Raw genomic sequence first — 23,547 nt, forward strand, 5'->3', positions numbered from 1 at the left:
AATGTATTTTATCTCAACTGAATTCAATTGATATAACCTGCTATAAGCATATACTAGTTTGTCAATTTAATATTACAATAAGTATGTAATTAACAAGCAATTGACTATTCAGTGGTTCTTAGTCGATATTTCGGGGAATACTGCCGCTCTACAAATGTGCTTCAAATCTTCCCTTAGACTATAAATATATGAACTAATAATACTTGTAATGTTCTCTGCTTTAACCAAAAATTGAGAAGCTTTACTAATAGTTGAGAAGCTCTTTATATGAGATCAAGATTTGAAGGAGTTCATTTATGAGTTACGAGTATTTGTTTTTTTCCCATAAGAAAGCATAATGAAAATAAGATTGCTTTAATGATAAAATTGAAGTTGTAATCATATTAACAATGAAATTGCAATGTAATCCATACAGTTAAGAATAGTTTATCAATGTATGATTGTCCATAAATGAGTTTATGTATTTACAGAAATGAACTTTTCAATCATCAGATAAATTAAATCAGCTGATAACTAAAAATAAGACTATCACTGTTTGATCTGTGTACATACATGTGTAGCTTTTATTGGTTAGAAAGTTTGTTTTGGAGAAATAAACAATGCAATTTGAGGTTATGGGTAGCTGTTGAACTAATTGTATGTATGTAAGCTTATTGTAAAAAACTAAATGTATGTAAGCTTATTGTAAATCATATTAACAATTAGATACAACATAACTTCTTATTGAATACTTATCTCGCAGATAAAACTCCGTGAAGAGATATACTTTTAGCCGTGAAATGTCAGATTTGACATCTTTGGCCATAAATCAATATATATCGTGTATTACCCTACAAGAAGCTACACGCCAAATTTGAAATTTATATATACATATGAGAGTTAAAACTATAAATATTTATATATTAGAGATAACGAGAACCAATAGAGCAAATTTCATAAAATATAGAGTGAATTATAGGCGTTTAAACAATTAAAATCTTATATCGCCATATCAAGGCGAACAGGTTGGAAGATACGCGACGAACGCTTATTAAACGTCAGGGAGATTTACTTTCCGCGTGTTTAAAACGCGTTGTATACGATATTTTATCTCCAACGTAATGGCAGACGATACATTAACGTGTATTGATGATAAAAATGACCACTGACACGAAAGCCATGTGAAACGTAAAGGAGGTATGTAATAAAGTTTGTTCGAAAAACTTGGGCTGATTTGATAATCTATAAATAAATTTTAAAAAATCTGGTTGAATTTTCTCAAAAAATCGATATCTGCTAATCAATTGCTCGAATCTTCCAAATTTAACTGTTAGGGATTGAAATAATATCGGTATTATCGAAATATAAAAAGAACATACGAATTAATTAATTGTTAGTAAAAAAAACATTGTTTCCGATATCCCGAGCACCGTTTGCATGTTTCAACATATTCACTGAAAAATATGCCAAACGCAAACATTCAAATACAGGATATTCGGATACAAAACTGTGAAGTAGGTACGTCCCAGGTATAAAGGATTATTGAGTTTCGTAGAAACTACTGTTTTTTAGATTTTTTTCTTTCAATTCCGACTTAAGCTTATCAGATACCCAATCATTGCTCACTGGAGATGCAAACTAAGAGTAACCATCAGCTTGGGAATTAGTTGTTGAAATACAAATTATACACTAATTAGAAAAATAATCCCTGTCGTGTCATCATCGTATACATACTGAAAAATGTACCAAAAAATATATTTTATCCCATTTTCAATGTACATGTGTATAACAATTTCAATGTATGGAGAGGTTTACAAACTTGAGACACATTGTAAGGGGCCGCGATACCGAAAATGTTGCCGAACATTGTATTTAACGATTTGTATCGGAAAACAGTAAAAATTAAAACAATTTTACAGACGTGTGGCGTTATAAAATAAAGAGAGATCGAAAACAATTTATAAAATAATAACTCGCTCAATATCGCGTATGAAAAATACGTATATACACATCATTGTTTTCGTAGTTTTTAGCCATGGAGATATCGTTTTCGACAAATAAAATGAACAATCGGTATTTCTTTTTTTAATACCAGTATTACTAAAGGCTTATTTTCAATCAAATACCGATAATACTGGCATCAGTACTTTTGGTTCTGTAATCCCTAGTCACTTTGTTCGAAATACGAATTTAAATTAATTGGCAACATTGACGTATACTTTGAAATGTTTTTTTAATTTATTTCTATAGTCGATATATTAATTAAATATTATTTATTTATAATAAAAGGAGATAGAATATCTAAATATCTTATATCATTAAAAGTGTTCCATGGCCCCAAAAGAGCTTAGAACCAGAGCACTAATTAATGCTATTGTTTCTAAAGTTGAACATTTTCAAATATTTTTAAATAATAAAGCCTTTTAAAAAACCCGTACTTTTCCATTGGCATGTTTTGCGTCTCGGGGACTTTACAACGATTTAATAACGCTAATTTTCTCCGAGAATAAATGGAAGCAAACACTCGCCGGTAGCAAAGGAAAACCAGTGAAGGTATTGTGTTTTTCCAGAGGGGCGAATCTGACGACGTGAAAGAGGGGAAATATTACACGAGAATAAAACTTCATTAGCAAAGTCTAAGTTGGCAGTCGGTCATCACTGTTATGGCGGTTAGTTATCTCGTATAACAAGCACTTTATAAAAGAGATGTCTCCGTTTCGTCGACGAGAGAGAGAGATACGGTTTGGGGAAATGCGACGTAATATAATGAATAGACGTCTCGCAATGTGACGCTTTTCCGCGGACGTTTGCCACAACCGCAAAACCACCCTCTCCGACACGTCATTATTACTATTATAATTAGCATGACCTTAATCACCCCTAATACATAATAGCAACGGTGGAAATTACAATCCACACACATTCTCATCATATTATAATATAAACGTAGACTTAAAGCATCTCTCGTTTGCATTTGGACAATCGAGACAAAAAAAATTCGTTTACCGAGCATGTAGATGCTTATTCCAAGTCTGTCTAGTTATCATTATTACGAATTAATGTAATCAGATTGTAAGAAAACTGTCCTTTTTAATAAATACATTGATTTTTTTACTACAGTTTTTTTTACCTGAGTTTTTTTTATTCTATAATTATATATCTTAATATTATTACGAAACTAAAAGGAGGTTTGTATTTAAAAAAGTTCTTTTTACCACGGTTTTTATTTTACAATTTTTAGTTTACTAGTTATATAACCGGAGTAGAACTTTTAAATCAGCCGATAACTGTACATATGTACATATATTAAGCCTGTATTGGTTAGAAAGTTTGTTTTGGAGGAAGAAACAACTGAAATTTGAGGTTATGGGTTAAACGTCAAAACAATTAGAAACAATATAACTTCTTATTGAATACTTATCTCTCAGATAACTCTCAGTGAAGAGATGTAGATCTAGCTGTGAAATGTCAGATCTGACACATTTGGCCGTAAATCGATATATGCCATTACATGAAGCTATACGCCAAATTTAAAATTTACATATATATATATACATATGAGAGTTAAAACAATAAATATTTATATATTAGAGATAACGAGAACCTATAAAGCAAATTTTATAAAATATAGAGTGAAAAAAGAAAAAGTTATAGGCGCTTAAACAATTGAAATCTGACATGGCAAAAAGTGAGAATAGTCTAAACAAACGCTGGATAAAAGTCAAACACATTTTCGTGGAAGCGTTTTAAAACGCATCTTATACGATATTTTTGCACCATCGTCATGGCAGACGATATATTTACGTATATTGATGACCAAAATGATCAATATGGCAAAATATGAAAACGATCAGATAAGAGATAAAAAGTCCTCCTAAAATTGTAATAATAAGTAAAACATAAAGGAGGTTTATAAAAATAGTTTTTATCATCCGGTGAAATTTTCCTGAATCTGGTGAAAACTGGAGCCGTTGCTTTACTAAGCCTTCTTTTAAAATTAGCCCGTAGCAAAGCTCCAGCCAGCAAAAAAAATCGATTACTGCCGGTTGTTCTCCAGAAAGTAAAGCCTTCAGGTGAAAAAAGCACGTGAACGGAATAAATACTAGCTCTGAAGCCCTCACATTGATGAAGTGAAATAATTCGACGAAATTAGATCAAATTTAAAATCGATGCATCAACGAGTCGGCGAAAATTACGAAAATTTTCAATTTTCTTTCCAATTATTTTTAAGGCCACTCTCTTTAAAAGAAACGAGGTTTAAGTGTCTCAACGGTGACAGTAGAACCTTCTAGAGGGAAAATTGGAATGAGACACATCTGACGAAGGGTTCAACTTGATCGACCGAGCGGCCTCGCAGTAGCGCCGGGTGAAAAGTAAATTGTTTTCCCCAAAAATACGAAAACTTTGAACGCTTCGTAAATGCGATGGAACCGCAGATAATTGTATTATTCGTCACCCAGAAGATCGACGAGAAAACAAAAGCACCCGTTGAAAGAGTGCAATCCCTTCTGTTTCGCATGCTAATAATGTCGCTTTTGTATAAAAAAGAGAGAAACTCTCAGTGGTGCTTAAATTAGCGCCACTAGCGATTCGTAGAAATCGTACAATGAGTCTCTTTCCCGAGTTAAAAACCAAGTTTTTGAGGAACAAAGAATCAAAAGACGAGTCCCGCGGGGAGGTAGCAGTGTCAGCGTCGTCATTACAAACGGCGCATGATAATGAAGGAAAAAACTTTGAGATAGTGGAAAGAGCCAGCCCACCCTTCCTCGGAGACGAGGTGCAGTTCCGAGTGCGCTATTGTCCCTGAAATAAGGGTGAGAATGGAAAGAGAGACCATTGGGAGGATAGACAGTGTTGGTTCTCCTACCCACCCACCCACCGTAATAATGCGTCATTAGTCACAACTGCTCGCGAGAATCATTTGCTCGTCCTCATTTCTGCACGTACAGAAAATAGGAAAGGGCCCCTCACATATTTTTCACTCAACAATAAAACTGGTCAAGTACCATAATAACTACCGCACACTTACAACGGTGGTAAGTCCATAAGACCTAATTGTCCAGGGTGGCGTTTTAAGGTGTATTCATACTGACCAGCACTACTAGACAACAGCTCAGCACAGCAGTGCACTGAAAAGACAACTTCTAATAATATACTGTTACGTACGCCGCGGATTGAGCGAATTGCACTTACTTCTGTTATCGGATTAACTAAGTGCATGCACTTACTTCCAAAGATTATATCTGGACTCTAAGTGCATTTAGGCTAAACAATGACCGTTATTAGTTATTTCTCAGAATCGGTACGGGGAGACCCAATGTCGTGAAAATACATATCCGAATACGTGACTATACAACAGGTAAACAGATTAGGCGTCCTGAGAGATCTACCCTTTATAAGGCGGTACGTAGGCGATATCATGTCATTCTGGACCGAGCACTGCCAGTGCGTGTATCTCCTTAATCATCAATAAATGCTGTGAAACGACTGTTGGCCTTTTACTTGGATCTTCCACCCACCCCTACGCAACAATACTATACAGCAGGAGCAGGTTCAGACAAGTTTTCATAAGTTGTCGTATCCTATTATGCCCCTGCACATTTTCGTTACTGTCACGTACACATTACGGAACATATGAATGTGTCCATATAGAATGTACTCCCTAAAAATAATTTATAACACACCCATATATGTACATATACTAATTTGAAAAAACTGCATGCCATAAATAATATTCCGTTAGATACAGACATTACTAACAAACTAACCAGTAGATTCTATGACAGAATCACTAATAACAATACTAACACACTTGTGAAGAGTCTCGATGATTACAACAAAATGTCTATACCCTTCAGGTATAAACACAGATTATCTAAACACAATCTGCTTTAGATCGTCGACTTTAGATAGTCTTTAATTCGTATTATGTATTAGATGTATTATGAGCATTTATAAGAATTGTAAATAGGTTTTTGAGCTATTTTTCCTATAATGCTGTACATTAACATTAGAATAATATAATACTATGGTTTCTAACTAAATGAAACTAAAATTTTAAAATAGAAAATCATCAGTAGATCAGTAGCTATTAAAAAAAAAAAAAAATATATATATATATATATATATATATATATATATATATATATATATATATATATATATATATAAGATGTATGTATTGTGAATATAATTTAGTAATAATAAAAAGCATTTAAAAATCAAAAAAAAAAATAATATATATATATATATATAGAATGTTCCAAAGAATACTTTTCGAACTGCTGCTGACGTGCAGTTCCCGGTGTGTACTGTATCAGTATGAATAGACCTTTAAACATTGCAATAAATCAAAAAAACATCATCCAATTACATAAATCCCTTTAGTCTTTATTTTCCATTGAACCAATAGGTGGTTTTAGAAAATAGCTCATTTCAAATCAAAGCCAAAGTTTTCATTTTATACATTTATTGCCGAAAAGAATAGGACGCTGCTTTGAATTCTATAAAAACATGAACAAAATTGCATTGAGAGCTCAATTTGACCAAATCCATAATTTGTATCACCATTGCGCTCTAATGATGCGATATGTTCACTCTTTATGGTGTTCTGAAACGTAATTTTTCCATTAGAAATTTTAAGCAAAAAATCATGGAAACGAAAAGTTTTGGCAAAATCTTTTTTGACAAAAAATAGCCAAATATATGTATCCAGAATACATAAATATTATCTCGTTTAAAAGAATAGAATATATTCCCGAGAGGTGAATAAAAAAATTAAAATGCAACAACGTCATTTTGATAAAACACACGTGCTCTTTTCTCATAAATGAAACTAACGATAAATCCAGATAAATTGCCAACTCATCCAATTTAATTTCAACCAACGTATAAACTAAGTTTTAATCATCCTACAGGTAAGCCAAGCAAATTTTCGAGAACTTTTTCGAAATTAATTTATATATACGAGTACATATGTACTGTTATGTACCTCGCTTATCAATGTAGTAGTCCCTAAGTAGTAGGGATTGATTTGTGGCACACCTTATTTAATTAGTAGCACATCTAATTTAATAAGTATCACCATAAATTTGTGGTACACCTAATTAAATAAGTAGCACCATTGATTTGTGGCACATCTAATTTAACAAGTAGCACCATTGATTTGTGGCACACCTAATTTATTAAGTAACACCATTAATTTATAGCACACCTTAAACACTGACTAACCAAAATTGTACAACACGTGTCTTCGATGCTTCATTGTTTTAAAGAAGAGTATATAAACTCATTACTGTTAGAATTTAAGTAAGTCATCACCATCAAGACTCCGAGAGTGGTAGTTGATACCATCGAGACTCCGAGAGTAGCAGTCAACACATCAGCAGCAAAACAAAGTTAAATAGTGAAGCAAAGTTAAAGTAAAACAGTACTACGTATCTCATTTAAATTCTCCGTTCCATAATTAAATTCTACCAATAAGATAGATATAACGCTTTAATAATAATAAAGAAATCTTGGTTAGTTGACGAAGTAGTTTAAAAAAAGGAAAATTATTTAATCTTTCATTGAAACGTGACAGTACATATGTACATGGTTCATGCGTTAGATATGAAATTGATACATTATAAATGTAAAAGTGAACCACTATCGATCACCTCTTGACAGGGGACGTATCTTACCATGTGGCCCCTTTGAAACCCTCCTCACGAATTTAATCACATTCGGAAATTAACAAATTTTAATTGCAAATAGTTGACGACACGATTCCCCGTCGCGACCGACCGAATGGTCCACAAGTTCCCATTGGGAAATCCCACAATCCTCCACACTGAACCCGCGACCGCAACTTTCAGAATAACTATTCCACACACATAATATTATATACTACATTATATGAATACATATATACCTGCAAAGGTCAATTCATACTACCCACAACTGCAAGGCAGCAGCCCGGCAAAGCAGTGCACGGAAAAGACTACTTCTATTCATACTGTAACGTGGGAACACGAGAGAGAGTATCCGTGAACAATGGAGACCCCCGGATTGGCATAACGGGACTCAGTAAGTACCCACTAGAATTCTCAGAGCCCGGGCGAGAGAGTCAGACTCACTTAAAACTGTACGTGCCTAGACAATAGATAAATAAATGGATCGGGGAAGCTGTGGTTAGCAACTTTACAAGGAGGTATTAGGTGGGCTGAAAAGTTCGTAGACTGACACATAGATAGCGCTACTAGTATTAAATCCATATGATTTTTAGTTAGCCCTAACCTTAAAAAGACACGTGTATAAATTTGACAGCTGTCGTACTATTAGTTTGTGAGTTATAGCATTTTGAGTGAAGCAACTTTTATTAGTTTGAAAAAATGGATAAAAAGGAATTTCGTGTGTTAATAAAGCATTGTTTTTCGGCGAAAAAAAATACTATTGAAGGCAAGGTTTGGCTTGATAAACATTATTCGGACCTTGCACCAGGAAAATCAACCGTTGAGAAGTGGTTTGCTATGTTTAAACGAGGCGAAATGAGAACCGAGGACGATGCACGCAGTGGAAAACCGACGAAAACATCAAAAAAGTCCTCAAAATAATTTTGGATAACCGTAAAGTGAAATTGATTGAGATAGCTGAGACCCTAAAGATATCAAAGGAACCTGTTGGACATATCGTGAATGAATATTTGGGTATGCGAAAGCTCGGTTCAAAGTGGGTGCCGCGCGAGCTCACAATCGACCAAAAACAACAACGAATTGATGATTCTGAGCAGTGTTTGGAGCTGTTCAATTGTAATAAACCCGAATTTTTGCGTCGATATGTGACAATGGATGAAACATGGCTCCATCAATTCACACCGGAGTCCAATCGACAGTCAGCCGAGTGGACTGCACGTGATGAAGTGACTCCAAAGCGTGGAAAGACGCAAAAGTCGGCTGGCAAGGTTATGGCATCAATATTTTGGGATGCGCATGGTATAATATTCATCGACTATCTTAAAAAGGGAAAAACCATAAACAGCGACTATTACGTAGCGTTATTGGAGCGTTTGAAGGACGAAATCGCGGGAAAACGCCCATTTGAAGAAGAAGAAAGTGCTGTTTCATCAAGACAATGCACCGTGTCACAAATCAATGAAAACGATGGCAAAATTGCAATGAATTGGGCTTCGAATTGCTTCTGCATCCACCGTATTCTCAAGATCTGGCCCCCAGCGACTTTTTCCTGTTCTCAGACCTCAAGAGGATGCTCGCTGGACAGAAATTTTGCGCCGATGAAGAGGTAATCGCCGCAACTGAAGCCTATTTTGAGGCTAAAGACAAATCGTACTATAAAAATGGTATCGAAAAATTGTATGACCGCTATAATCGTTGTATCGCCCTCGAAGGCAACTATATTGAATAATAAAATCAAATTCTAACAAAAAAAAGATTTTTTCTATGCTAGCCTACGAACTTTTCAGCCCAACTGTTACATGTGCTATATCACATTATTCTGGAGCGAGCGCTGGCTACGTGTGGACCTCCTGAATCATTCAATAAATGCTGTGAAGCGACTTTGGCCTTTCATTTGGATCCTGAATTCACCCCTATACAACAACACTCGCTTCGCTACGAATCGCTGCAAAACATTTCGATTTCGGTATTTTTCGTCTCGACGAAATTCGTGACTATTTTGTTCGTGACTGTGAAATTCGTGAAATTCGCACAGTCCTTTTTCGAATGGCTCCTATTCCAAGAGCTATTCGACTTCTTAATGAAATCGTTGCTGCCGAGACTGAATGTGTTATTTTCCACCTTAGTGAGCGTAAATTGTCGGAAATTACTCTAACCCATTTATCTGGTAGTCTGTGCTCATCATTGTTTTCATGATTGATTGTGATTTATGAGTGAAATTTTGATTAACTCTCTTCCATTTGGGCCTACAGGGATGTTTTGTATTTGTAGTTGTTTCTTACAAATTTATTGGAACTGGCTGTAGGTGCAAGGCATTCCTTATGCTATATTTTTTATTTGATATTTTTACTTTATCTGTTATTATTAAATGCTATTTTTTATGTTTATGTATGGATGTATTTATGTTTACGTTCAAATGTATTTTTTTATGTATAATTGATGAGTATTTTATTTTCGTTATGTATTAATTTATGTTTAGTTGTTATTTTGTTTTTTTGTGTTATATTTTTTGACCATTGTGGCGCTTTAGGAATTGCTGTTATGCCACAATGGTCTGTTTAGAATAAAAATAAATAAATAAAATATGCGAGCAGACGGTACAACCATCAAATGATATCATATAAATATATATATATATATATATATATATATATATATATATATATATATATATATATATATATATACGTATATAATATCGCTATTCTGTCTGTATGTGTGTCTGAGATAACGCTCGCCGTATCTCAGTCACTGCCAAAACGTACATACATACATATATACGAATAAAATAACAAAAGAAAAAAAAAATATATATATACATATATATTGTGTATATGTATACATACATATATACCATTTTCTACCAATGTATCCTCTTGGCAGAGAACTTACCACCATTGAAAATTTATTAAATTAACTATTTTTTCCATCGGTGTTTTATATTGTTTATACGTAGGTAGGTACATAGGTAGGTAGTTTTTACTATATTTTTTTTCATATTAAACAATGAAATATAAATATTAAATTAAATATATCTAAAAGGTATTTGCAAAAAATCGACCACGCGGTGATCGAATACATGACACATTTTTTTTATTTACAACACTAGTATTATATATTTAGGTACAACACTAGTATTATATATTTTCAATATAAAAAAGATGATAATTTTTAAAATTGCACATGTGTGCAATTTTCATCAACCAAATTTTTTGGTAATCGCAATGTTCATAGTTAATTTGTCGTATCCTGTTTTATAATATAACCGGTTACGAGCTGTAATTGACATCAATGTGATCATATATCTTTTTCGATCATTTTTATAACCTAAAGGTTGGGTTAGGCCCCCAGCTGAATGTAAATCAGCTCTAGTTTCAACAAGACGCCACATCCCACATCCCATACAAGTCATTAAACAATCGCTTCATTACATTCAAAGTTCAATATTAACTTTCGAACAGATATACGAAGGCGAGGTCATCGTACTAGCATATAAATGAAAATTAAATTTGCTAGTTTGCCAAACGGCAAATATACAACGGTCTATTAAACGAAACAAGTGTTTTCAAGCCGAAACACTCCGCTGTTTCTCTCCGCAAAATTATAACGCAATAATTGGGCAGTTGCGAGAGCGCAAACATTTGTTTTCCGATAATTGTGAACTTTAATTCGGTCTGTGTGGGGATTTTGAACCGATTCCGAGAGTGCGAAAAGCCATCGAATGCGGCCGGTCATTCGGCGGGAAATTCGAAATCTGCGGTTTTGTGTAACTGAATCGAATTTCTCACTTTTCCTTGATTAAGCAACTCTCAAACTCGTTAATGTTTCTCGAGAAACTAATCTCTGCCAGACATCAATTTGTACACGCGGAATTTCTTAATTTTCCAGGACCGGGCGCGCGAGTTTTCCCAACATTTCCCTTTTATATAATTTGTTTATATTCGTAGGCCGCGTAAATTAACAATGTAAACTCATTATTTCGATATTTTTCTTTGAAAACTTTTAACTCGAAATTTTCTACGGTTTCGCAAATACGAGACTTTTTTTCAAAAACACCTATTATGTATACATTTTACCCGTTTATATACATACATATATATATATATATATATATATATATATATATATATATATATATATATACATTTATGAATTTCTTCGTCCTTTGTTGCGGTAGCGAACACGGATTTATTTTTTTTATATAAATATACAAAATATTCACCCCCAGCTTAAGCACGAAAATCCAAAAACACATAGAGGAGAGAATGAAAACTGTTTTATCGACCATAGTGTTTTATCAAACTTATCACACGTACTAACTTATTACATGGCTATTGTATTAACTTGGACGTGACTTGCATCTTGCATCCAAATTATTAAAGCACGTCCTTGCATCCAGCCCACACACAGTCTAATTTATGTGATGTTAAATCAAAATTGGGGGATATAAAATTCGACAGAACCGTTAATCTGGTGGTACATGAGCACAATCACCTTATATCTACGTTACAGTTCATACTTATGTACAAAAAATGACTTTACCTGAAATAAAATAAAATATTGGTTGAAAGTTCAATTGGTTGGAAATTGGTTGAATAAAATAAAAAATTGGTTGGAATTGGTTCATAACATAATTTTAGTTTTTTTTTTTCAAAAGAACATCACCTTCGTTTTTATTCCTTTAACAAATTTAAACAAAATAATCCAAACTCAGAACCGAAATATAATACATATTTATTTTATTTCAATCGAACATGCACACTCACCTTTACAGATCGCTCTAAAACGACGAGTATACAAATATAGATTGTAACGTGACGTTCTCCCCGCTGTCCCATCGGGCCACACTAGCTTTTATTTCGAGTGGCAACACAGGAGAAACGCGCGGTAAAAGCACACGATCGCCTCGAGAGTGGATCTCTTGCATCCCGACCACCACTAGGGAAGGACCTTCCCCGCGACCTCCCCTCGCGTCCATTCCCATCGCGAACGGAGCTCAGAAGTCCGCCATCTTGCTGAAGAACCGCCGTGAGGTTGAGTGGATCATCACTCTCTCCCTGGGTTCCAGCACAACGTCCCCTGTATTCCTCACACAGTTTCTGGAGAAGCGTTAGCCGTGAGAGGACCGACCAGAGGACCGGAGAGCCAGCTGTCCCGACCACGAGGAAGCTGTTATCGACGAGACGAGCCAGCAGTCAGGATTCTCCCCGACTATTTAAACATTATCCCAACGTTAGTTCACGTTTCCCTATAACGCGACCCTGGAAGGACGACGCTTTACGCCACCTGTTCTCCCACAGCGAGAGCAGTATAAACACGCGCTAACCGTTCATTACAAGATACAATATAAACAATACAAGCTTTTTATAGTTCCTTATCAATTCAAAATAAAATTAAATTAAATCGCGCGCTCATATTACCATTATTAACATATGCTTCACCTGTATGGATTAACGTTTCGAATACTAACCTTTCCAAGCTCCAAATAATACAAAATAAATCCCTAAAAATAAGTTATAACACACCCATATATACTAACTTGAAAAAACTGCATGCCATAAATAATATTCCGTTAGTTACAGACATTGCAAACAAATTAACCAATCGATTCTATATGGCAGAATCACTAATAACAATACCAACACACTTGTGAAGAGTTTCAGTGATTACAACAAAATGTCTATACCCTTTAGATATAACACACAGATTACCTAAACACAATCTGCTTTAGATCGTCGACTTTAAAGAGTCTTTAATTCATATTATGTCTTAGATGTATTATGAGCAAATAAGAATTGTAAATAGGTTTTTGAGCTCTTTTTCCTATTATGCTGTACTTTAACATTAGAATAATAGAATACTATGGTTATTAACTAAATTAAATTAAAATTGTAAAATAGAAAATGATCAGTAGATTAGTAGCTATTAAAATAGATATAAGATATATTGTGAACATAATTTAGTAATAATAAAAAGCATTTAAAAATCAAATACAATGCGAATTCATACAATACATCATCCAAAGACATCTATGGAGAAATTGTATTATAGAAATTTGGCGAACTTCAAAACGCTGAATAACTTGAAATTTACAAGAGGGATTGGAAAGAAAATGCCAATTTACAGAAACGGTTTTAATGAAAATCAGAAAAATTGGAAAATTCTGAAAGTAAACGATTGAGCTGGAGTCACAAACCAAGAACTACTAGTGGGAATCGAACCGTGACCACTCCGCTCGAAAGCATAAAATGCTACCCACTAGTCCACGCTGCTGTTTGCATACATGAATAAATATGTATGACAAACTTAAAAAATATATATATAAGTGTGCAAGATTTAATACGAAAAATATCGAGTGAGCTATCTAAATCTGTTCCGGCTAAAAGATCCAACTAAATTTGATTTTTGTAATCCAATTAAACCCCCAATACATAAATCACAATCGTCGCAATGAATTATTAAAGACGGTCTAACGGTTGCGTTTAAAATTGAACTGGACCCGTCCCGGCGAGCGTGTTATTTATGCAGATTGAATAGCGATTGTGTAATAAATCGACAGTGGTCACCGAAATGTATAACTGAGTAGATTTGAACAGCATCCGATTTAATAAAAGACTACAGTAGGGGGTTCTCAAACTATGTATGGTCCCAGAGCGGAAGGGAAAAATTTCACAGAACCAGTGATCACATATGTGAATATGTGAAAAGAGTGCTCAAATGATATTTGCAAAGTTTAAAATGCAAATACCAAGTTGTATGAGAACGCAACGTATTCCTTTTTCGAAAAGCACAACGGGTGCATCTGTGTATCTGAGCCACTGCAGATGCACAACGAGGGCTTCCTATGCAACTTCAAATGCAATTCATTCCTAAATGGGGAACGCAGCCTCACAAATACGTGCACTCTCTCGAAATTCAATTATGTTTTTCTTACCGACTACACTGAACAGAAAGTAATTCGTTTTTTGCGAAAACAACCGACAGAACATTTTATATTTACATACGTCCATACAAATAGCCTACCCATAAACGAGTTATTTTTTATATTTTATGAAATTAACCTGAAAAACGATTGTGATAAAATTACCTTCCCAACTCACAAATCACAAATATCTAAGTCTGACCAGCAGCATTAAAGATTATACTCTAATTGTGAGTTTTTTAATCTCGGCGCTTTTACGAGTAGAAGAGTTAATAACTAAAAATAAAACTATCACTGTTTGATCTGTGTACATATGTATATAACTTGTATTGGTTAGAAAGTTTGTTTTGGAGGATTAGACAATTAAATTTGAGGTTATGAGTTGCAGCCGGAGATACATATGTAAGTATACTCATTTATGCAGTTTAGAATAAGAGTGCTTTAATGATTTGCTTTAAGAATAGATTATCAATGAGTGATTGTCCATAAATGAGCTTATGTATTTACAGAAATGAACTTTTCAATCATCAGATAAATTAAATCAGCTTGTAACTAAAAATAATTGTATGTGATGTATGTATGTATGTAAGCTTATTGTAAAAAACTAAATGTATGTAAGCTTATTGTAAATCATATTAACAATTAGATACAACATAACTTCTTATTGAATACTTATCTCGCAGATAAAACTCCGTGAAGAGATATACTTTAAGCCGTGAAATGTCAGATTTGACACATTTGGCCATAAATCAATATATATCGTGTATTACCCTACAAGAAGCTACACGCCAAATTTGAAATTTATATATACATATGAGAGTTAAAACTATAAATATTTAAATATTAGAGATAACGAGAACCTATAGAGCAAATTTTATAAAATATAGAGTGAATTATAGGCGTTTAAACAATTAAAATCTGAAATAGCATATCAAGACGAAAATGTTGAAGATAGATTATGGTAGCCTTACGTACCGTCATAAACGTCACCGTATCCGAGATTCTGGATATTTGTTACGCATTGTATACGATATTTTATCTCCAACGTAATGGCAGACGATACATTAACGTATATTGGTGACCAAAATGAGCAATATGGCAAAGTATGAAAACGATCGGATAAGAGATAAAAATGACCACTGACACGAAAGCCATGTGAAACGTAAAGGAGGTATGTAAAAAAGCGTGCTTTTACGAGAAAAAAAAAGCTATCTAAATTTTGAACTTTTAACTATGGTAAACTTTGAAATCATGAAACTGAAAGATTTTAAATTAGTTAGCATTTTAATCAAGGAGCTTTTACGAGTATGATAGCAAAAAACAGGTGCAAAAAAGCGAGCTTTCAAAATTTTGAGCTTTTTACTCGTGAGCTTTTGTGATTTGGGAGCTTTTAAAGGAGAAGCGTGAAAAAAATTAGTTTTTTTTTTAATTAATATAGTTGCTTTTTAAGAATTAATATATTGTTCATTACTTAAAATGCTTTCATAATGGGATAAATTATTTTCAATCGAGGTCAGTTCACGGGATCGAGCCCAGCGACCACTTGGTGCTTAGTATCAACGCATCCACCGAGCCATGATGCTGGCGAAATACTTACATATATGGTTTTTATATGATATGGCTGGTTTATATATGAATTGAATTTATGCTGCTGAACATGCCACAAAAAGTTGCTCCCTTACTACTCTACACCCCAGAGAATTGCCTCACAAACTCTGTATTGTCTGATGCAAACAAATGTTATGATAATAATTATATCTAAAAAAACGCAACATTAATATAAAGGTTAAAACAAATCTTTGAAATTTTTGGTTAAAGTTTAGAAAAGGTAATCAATACTATAAATGACCACAACATTTTCTAGGTTCGACTGCAGACTTCAGTTAGATATATCAGTTTCACTCTGAAGAAACTATGTATAAACACCGGTGAGATAAAATGTATCTGAAATAGTTTTAGTCCCATTAACCTTTCCACCACGTACGACTACTATACATGTCCTAGCGAACATGCCCTCAGCGCGCGAGACACGCATAGATGTCTTGGAAGTTCCAACCTGTATAAGAGCCGTCTATTGTTAAAATTTTATAACTTGATTCCCACATATGTATATTGATGACCAAACCAAGCAAAATGGCAAAGTTTGAAAACGATCAGATAAGAATCGAAATTTCGTAATTGCGAAATCAGGCGTAAAAATCGCAAGCGAAGTAAGAAGAGGCTAGTAATAATAATAAAAGTTGTGTTTAAGTGTACATTGTGCAACTTTTAACGATGCATTTCCCCAAGTTTCACTTTTGTAGTATGAATTTATTTATACACGGAAGAAGATGAGGGGGCACAAAAAAAGATACAAATTTAAATTAATTAAATTTAAGGGCTATCTTTAAAATCCGCCATTTTAATCATAATTGTCCGCCATTTTGTTAAGCCTAATAAAACAAAATCTTCTGTGTTTATTCTATCTAATTAAAATTCGTCTAAAGATTTACCAATAAATGAAAGTCTCGTAGGGTTTCTGACTTTTTTTATATACTTCTTATACGATTCACTTACGATTACAATTCTGAAAAAATTTTGCCTCTTATCCGATCGTTTTCATACTTTGCCATATTGCGTACTTTGGTCATCAATATAAGTAAATGTATCCTCCGCCATTACAATGGTGAAAAAATATCATTTAAATAAACGCGTTTGAAAATTCTCCTACCATAAGTGCCTGACGTTTATCCAGCGTTTGTTTAGACCTTTCTTACTTTTCGCCATGTCAGATTTCAATTGTTTAAACGCCTATAACTTTTTCTTTTTTCACTCTTTATTTTTCACCAATTCAAATTATCCGCTCTTACCTATATTTGAGATTACATCAGTACAAATCCCCTCAGATAATTGCACGTGAATACGGGCGTTAAGAATCGAACTGAAAAGTACATATGCCGGAAGGACTTTAAATAAATCAACGTCGACACAGAATAAAACGCCATTATTACCCGATTGGATGGATACAGCTGAGTGTAAAACGTAATTTATATATATGTACATATGTATATACAAACGTATACGTTGCAATACAAATAACGATCCCACTATCCGACATTGCACTGATCTGATAACGACATGTGTTCTCATCCAGCACACTGGCTTACGAACTGGACCTGATAATATCCTGTACATATCCTGTACGCCTTCACATTGGAAAATTCAATTACATAAGGTTTTCCAGGATGTCACTAATCGGCAACAGTCAATTTTATAATCTATTGAAAACTCATTCAATACAGTAACACCCATCCGGAAGTAAGCTTTTCATTTCGGAATTTCTACATGTAAAGACCACAGCCTTTCATTGTTCTTTATACCCAAATAAATTTTATAATAATAGAAGTGGCTTTAGGTGTCATATTGTTGTCAAGTGAGGAATGTCTACATACCTTTTCATATAATTTTGGCGTCAGTCGTATTTGATGCTTGGTACTCGACGTATTATATATCCGATAAAAACTTTTCTGTTTGTTTATATTACTCGTAAGATGGGCAAGTGCATCGTTAAAAATTGCACAATGCATTCAAAAACACACAATAAACAACATGGGATACATTTCTATAAGTGAATTGATCATTTAAGTAACATATTATTCAATTAACATCGTAGTTTGACAGTTTTTAAAAGTGTCATGGCGATCGCACGCATTCTACATAAAATTTCAGGGGTGGCACCAGAGAAATGTAAAAAATATTTTTAAATAAATATAAAAACATTTCTCTTGGTGGCGCCGAATACTCAACTATATTAATAACCAATTATTTAAGTTTATAATAAAAGCATCGTTCATTTTTACATACATACCTCCTTTACGATTCACATGGCTTTCGTGTCAGTCGTCATTTTTATCTCTTATCCGATCGTTTTCATAATTTGCCATATTGCTCATTTTGGTCATCAATACACGTTAATGTATCGTCTGCCATTACGTTGGAGATAAAATATCGTATACAACGCGTTTTTAAAACGGAGAAAGTAAATCTTCCTGACGTTTAACAAGCGTTGTTTAACAAGGCGTAAACTGTTCGCCATGACACGGCATTATCAGATTTTAATTGTTTAAACGCCTATATTTTATGAAATTTGCTCTATTGGTTCTCGTTATCTCTAATATATAAATATTTATAGTTTTAACTCTCATATGTTTATATAAATTTCAAATTTGGCGTGTAGCTTCTTGTAGAGTAATACACGATATATATTGATTTTTGGCCAAATATGTCAGATTTTACATTTCACGGCTAAAAGTATATCTCTTCACTGGGTTTTATCTGCGAGATAAGTATTCAATAATAAGTTATCTTGTATCTAATTGTTAATATGATTTACAATAAACTTACATACATTTAGTTTTTTACAATAAGCTTACATACATACATCACATACAATTATTTTTAGTTAGCAGCTGATTTAATTTATTCGATGATTGAAAAGTTCATTTCTGTAAATACATAAACTCATTTATGGACAATCATACAATTTCGTGTACGGTGACGTCTATGACGGTGACGGCAAGCTACTATAATTTATCTTCAACCTTTTCGCCGTGATATGGCCATATCAGATTTTACTTGTTTAAACGCCAATAATTCACTCTATATTTTATAAAATTTGCTCTATAGGTTCTCGTTATCTCTAATATATAAATATTTATAGTTTTAACTCTCATATGTTTATATAAATTTCAAATTTGGCGTGTAGCTTCTTGTAGGGTAATACACGATATATATTGATTTTTGGCCAAATATGTCAGATTTGACATTTCACGGCTAAAAGTATATCTCTTCACTGGGTTTTATCTGCGAGATAAGTATTCAATAATAAGTTATCTTGTATCAAATTGTTAATATGATTTACAATAAACTTACATACATTTAGTTTTTTACAATAAGCTTATTTATTATACATATTTTTGTTGAAAGTATACATACATTATACGTTAATTTAAGAGTTCCCAAGGACAGACAAATACAAAAAAGTGGATAAAAATAATCCGTCAACACCACCATATACTCAAATTGTAAATAAATCTATATCAAAATAAAACTTTAATTTTTGTAGTGAATATGTGATGACCCTTATTATATTCCGTGCTTGTTATGGAGACGTACCGCGTATTATTGACATAATTTAATTCGTAAAGGCACTTCTATTATTATAACATTTCTCTGTTTATACCTATACAATTCGACTACATCCAATTATATCAATTTGCAGGTCGCTCGATTTATTTACCCCATTCACGTGTTACGAAGTTGTCGATCAAAAAAAAAAACTTACCGCATTCTGCGGAAAAAAATGCCCTTTCTGGGGATCACTCGTCCGTTTATCTTGAGATGAGAAAAAAATATTTCGACGACGTTGAATAATAAAAGAGTAACGGCGAGCCGTTAACTTCACTGGGCCCGTTAAAGCGTTAACGGCCCGTTACCGGACTGAGGAGGGGGGGAGGATGACTAGCCCCCTTTTATCGTTTAATCATGTCACCAACTCCATCATGATGAAAATGCAAATTGACTAATGACAAAAAGAAAAACACATTTGGTAATTGTCTCGATCGCCCTCACGACAATGTTTAATTATTTTATGATTAATTGAGTGATGCGATGGCTTTTGAATAAATTGTGTACTAAATTATCTCATTAATCGTATCAAATTTATTTGGGCGTGGCAACCATCTTGCATCTCACTCGCCCACAATCAAGTAAGGTACACATATTGTAGAAATAAATCAATAAATATTGCATTATGCTTACACACACACACATATATACATATGTACATACGTTATACCAGGAAGGGAATTTAACGCCATAAATGAATTTTTCCAATGTCGATTTTACTAACAATTTTATGTAATTTTACATATGTAAATATCTTTCTATATATATATACATATGTACGTATTGCAATATCCTCATTTATGGTAGAGGTTGCAAGTCGTATCCTTATTTACTTCGATTCGTAATAGACTGTAGTTGCAGACGATTGCTGTTTTCCATTTCAGATGGATGTGTTTGCTTTGAATTTGAATATAAACAAGGATGTTGGGTCATAACTCCCGACATTCCAACGAAGTCGAAATTATGTTTATCCTTTTGTAAACACTATAATTTAAACTAAAACCAAAGCCTATAACAATCATAATCGCAATACTTGAATTTCAAATAGACAGAAACATTAGGTATGCATATGTACATACATATGTATATACATACATATACGAATATAGAAATATACAATATAAAAGCTATACAAGCATGAGATTGAGGTATAATTGCTGTTTTTACAGTTTACAGATGATGTAGATTTATTTATAATTTGAATATGTGGTGGTGTTGGTGGCCAATCCGTTTCTTTTCTCAGTTGGTGGATTTTTTTGTATTTTTCTGTCCTTGGGAATTCTTAAATTAACGTGTAATGTATGTACATATGTATACTTTCAACAAAAATATGTATAATAAAAATTGAACGATGCTTATATTATAAACTTAAATAATTGGTTATTGATATAGTTGAGTATTCGGCGCCACCAAGAGAAATGTTTTTACATTTATTTAAAAATAATTTTTACATTTCTCTGGTGCCGCCACCCCTGAAATTTTATGTAGAATGCAGGCGATCGCCATGACACTGTAAGTAAATTGATCATCGCCATGATCAATTTACTTATAAAAATGTATCCCATGTTGTTTAGTGTGTGTTTTTGAATGCATTGTGCAATTTTTAACGATGCACTTGCCCATTGCCCTCGCCCAGAGAAGTTTTTATCGAACATACGTAAATATTTTATACGAAAATACGACTGATGCTAAAATTATTTAGGAATGTCTGTGGACAATCGTCACTTGACAATAATATAACGCCTAAAGCCACTTCTATTATTATAACATGTCTCTGGATTTATGTAATAAAAATGTTACAACGTTTGTAATTAATTATCTAGGAAGGCTCATTAGGGTCTACCTGTCAAGCCTTTCTGGAAAATATCTATGTTAAAATAAAATATTCATAAACAGCAGCGTGGTTAGCATATAATGTATTCGAGCATATAAAGGTGTTCACGGTTCCATTCCCACTGGTAGCTTCTGGCCAGAATTTAGTTTGTGACTCCAGATCGATCGTTTTCTATAATATTTGGATAGCATGAATAGACCTTTATAGACTTCAGCAAATACATATACATATATACATATAGTATATTTACCAGTAGTTTGGCTTAATGGTAGCGTGTATGTTTAGCACCAAGTGATCAGTGGGTTCGATCCGCCATACTGCTGGTTAGATTTGGGGGTATCTGTGACTCCAAATTTATCGTTTCTTATCAGAGCTTACCCATTTTTATTACATACCTCCTTTGCATTTCACATGGTTTTCGTGTTAGTGGTAATTTTTATATCTCTTATCTCTTATCCGATCGTTTTCATACTTTGCCATATTGCTCATTTTGGTCATCAATATACGTCAATGTATCGTCTGTCATTACGTTGGAGATAAAATATCGTATACAACGCGTTTTTAAAACGGAGAAAGTAAATCTTCCTGACGTTTAACAAGCGTTGTTTAACAAGGCGTAAACTGTTCGCCATAACACGGCATTATCAGATTTTAATTGTTTAAACGCCTATAATTCACTCTATATTTTATAAAATTTGCTCTATAGGTTCTCGTTATCTCTAATATTTAAATATTTATAGTTTTAACTCTCATATGTATATATAAATTTCAAATTTGGCGTCTAGCTTCATGTAATGTAATTCACGACATATATTGATTTTTGGCCAAATATGTCAAATCTGACATTTCACGGCTAAAAGTATATCTCTTCACGGAGTTTTATCTGCGAGATAAGTATTCAATAAGAAGTTATCTTGTATCTTATTGTTAATATGATTTACAATAAACTTACATACATTTAGTTTTTTTCAATAAGCTTATTTATTATACATTTTTTTGTTGAAAGTATACATACATTATACGTTAATTTAAGAGTTCCCAAGGACAGACAAATACAAAAAAGTGGATAAAAATAATCCGTCAACACCACCATATACTCAAATTGTAAATAAATCTATATAAAAAAAACTTTAATTTTTGTAGTGAATATGTGATGACCCTGATTATATTCCGTGCTTGTTATAGAGACGTACCGCGTATTATTGTATCTAATTGTTAATATGATTTACAATAAGCTTACATACATTTAGTTTTTTACAATAAGCTTACATACATACGTCACATACAATTACTTTTAGTTATCAGCTGATTTAATTTATCTGATGATTGAAAAGTTCATTTCTGTAAATACATAAACTCATTTATGGACATTCATACATTGATAAACTATTCTTAAAGCAAATCATTAAAACAATCTTAGTATTAATAAACTATTCTAAGCTGTAAGGTTCCCGGCATAAATGAGTATACATATTTCCGGCAGCAACTCATAACCTCAAATTTCTTTGTTTATTCTTCCAAAACAAACTTTCTAACCAATACAAGCTTAATATACATATGTACACAGATCAAACAGTGATAGTTTTATTTTTAGTTATCAGCTGATTTATATCTGATCATTGTTGAAACGGTTCCATAAAATTGGCAAAAAATCATCTTTCCTCTTGTCACAAATCTTCTGTATTTATTGTATGTATAATCTGTAAAAATTATATACAAAATCTAATTACATAGATGTCTCAATGGATTAATTATGTAATGAATTAAATAATTAATTTGTTATTTCTTATTCTTCAGCTTCTGGAAATGCATTGATTTATGTAATAATAAAAAATCCTGCATTATTTGTAATTAATTGTCCAGGAAGGCACATTGGGGTCTTCCTGTTAAGCCTTCCTTTTATATATATATATATATATATATATATATATATATATATATATATATATATATATATATATATATATATCTAT

At 33.0% G+C, this 23,547-nt stretch overlaps 1 protein-coding gene across 1 annotated transcript in view; it reads right to left on the reverse strand.

The window, feature by feature from the left end:
• The window catches only part of LOC143911065 (uncharacterized), a 165,683-nt gene that overhangs the window by 99,240 nt on the left and 42,896 nt on the right, over positions 1-23,547 (reverse strand). The window contains 1 exon segment of the mRNA XM_077429792.1: positions 6,262-6,290. Within this exon segment, the coding sequence (XP_077285918.1) occupies positions 6,262-6,290 (29 nt within the window).

This window comes from Arctopsyche grandis, chromosome 1 (genome assembly GCF_051622035.1).
Source record: "Arctopsyche grandis isolate Sample6627 chromosome 1, ASM5162203v2, whole genome shotgun sequence".
In the NCBI taxonomy this organism is placed as follows: Eukaryota; Metazoa; Arthropoda; class Insecta; order Trichoptera; family Hydropsychidae; genus Arctopsyche; species Arctopsyche grandis.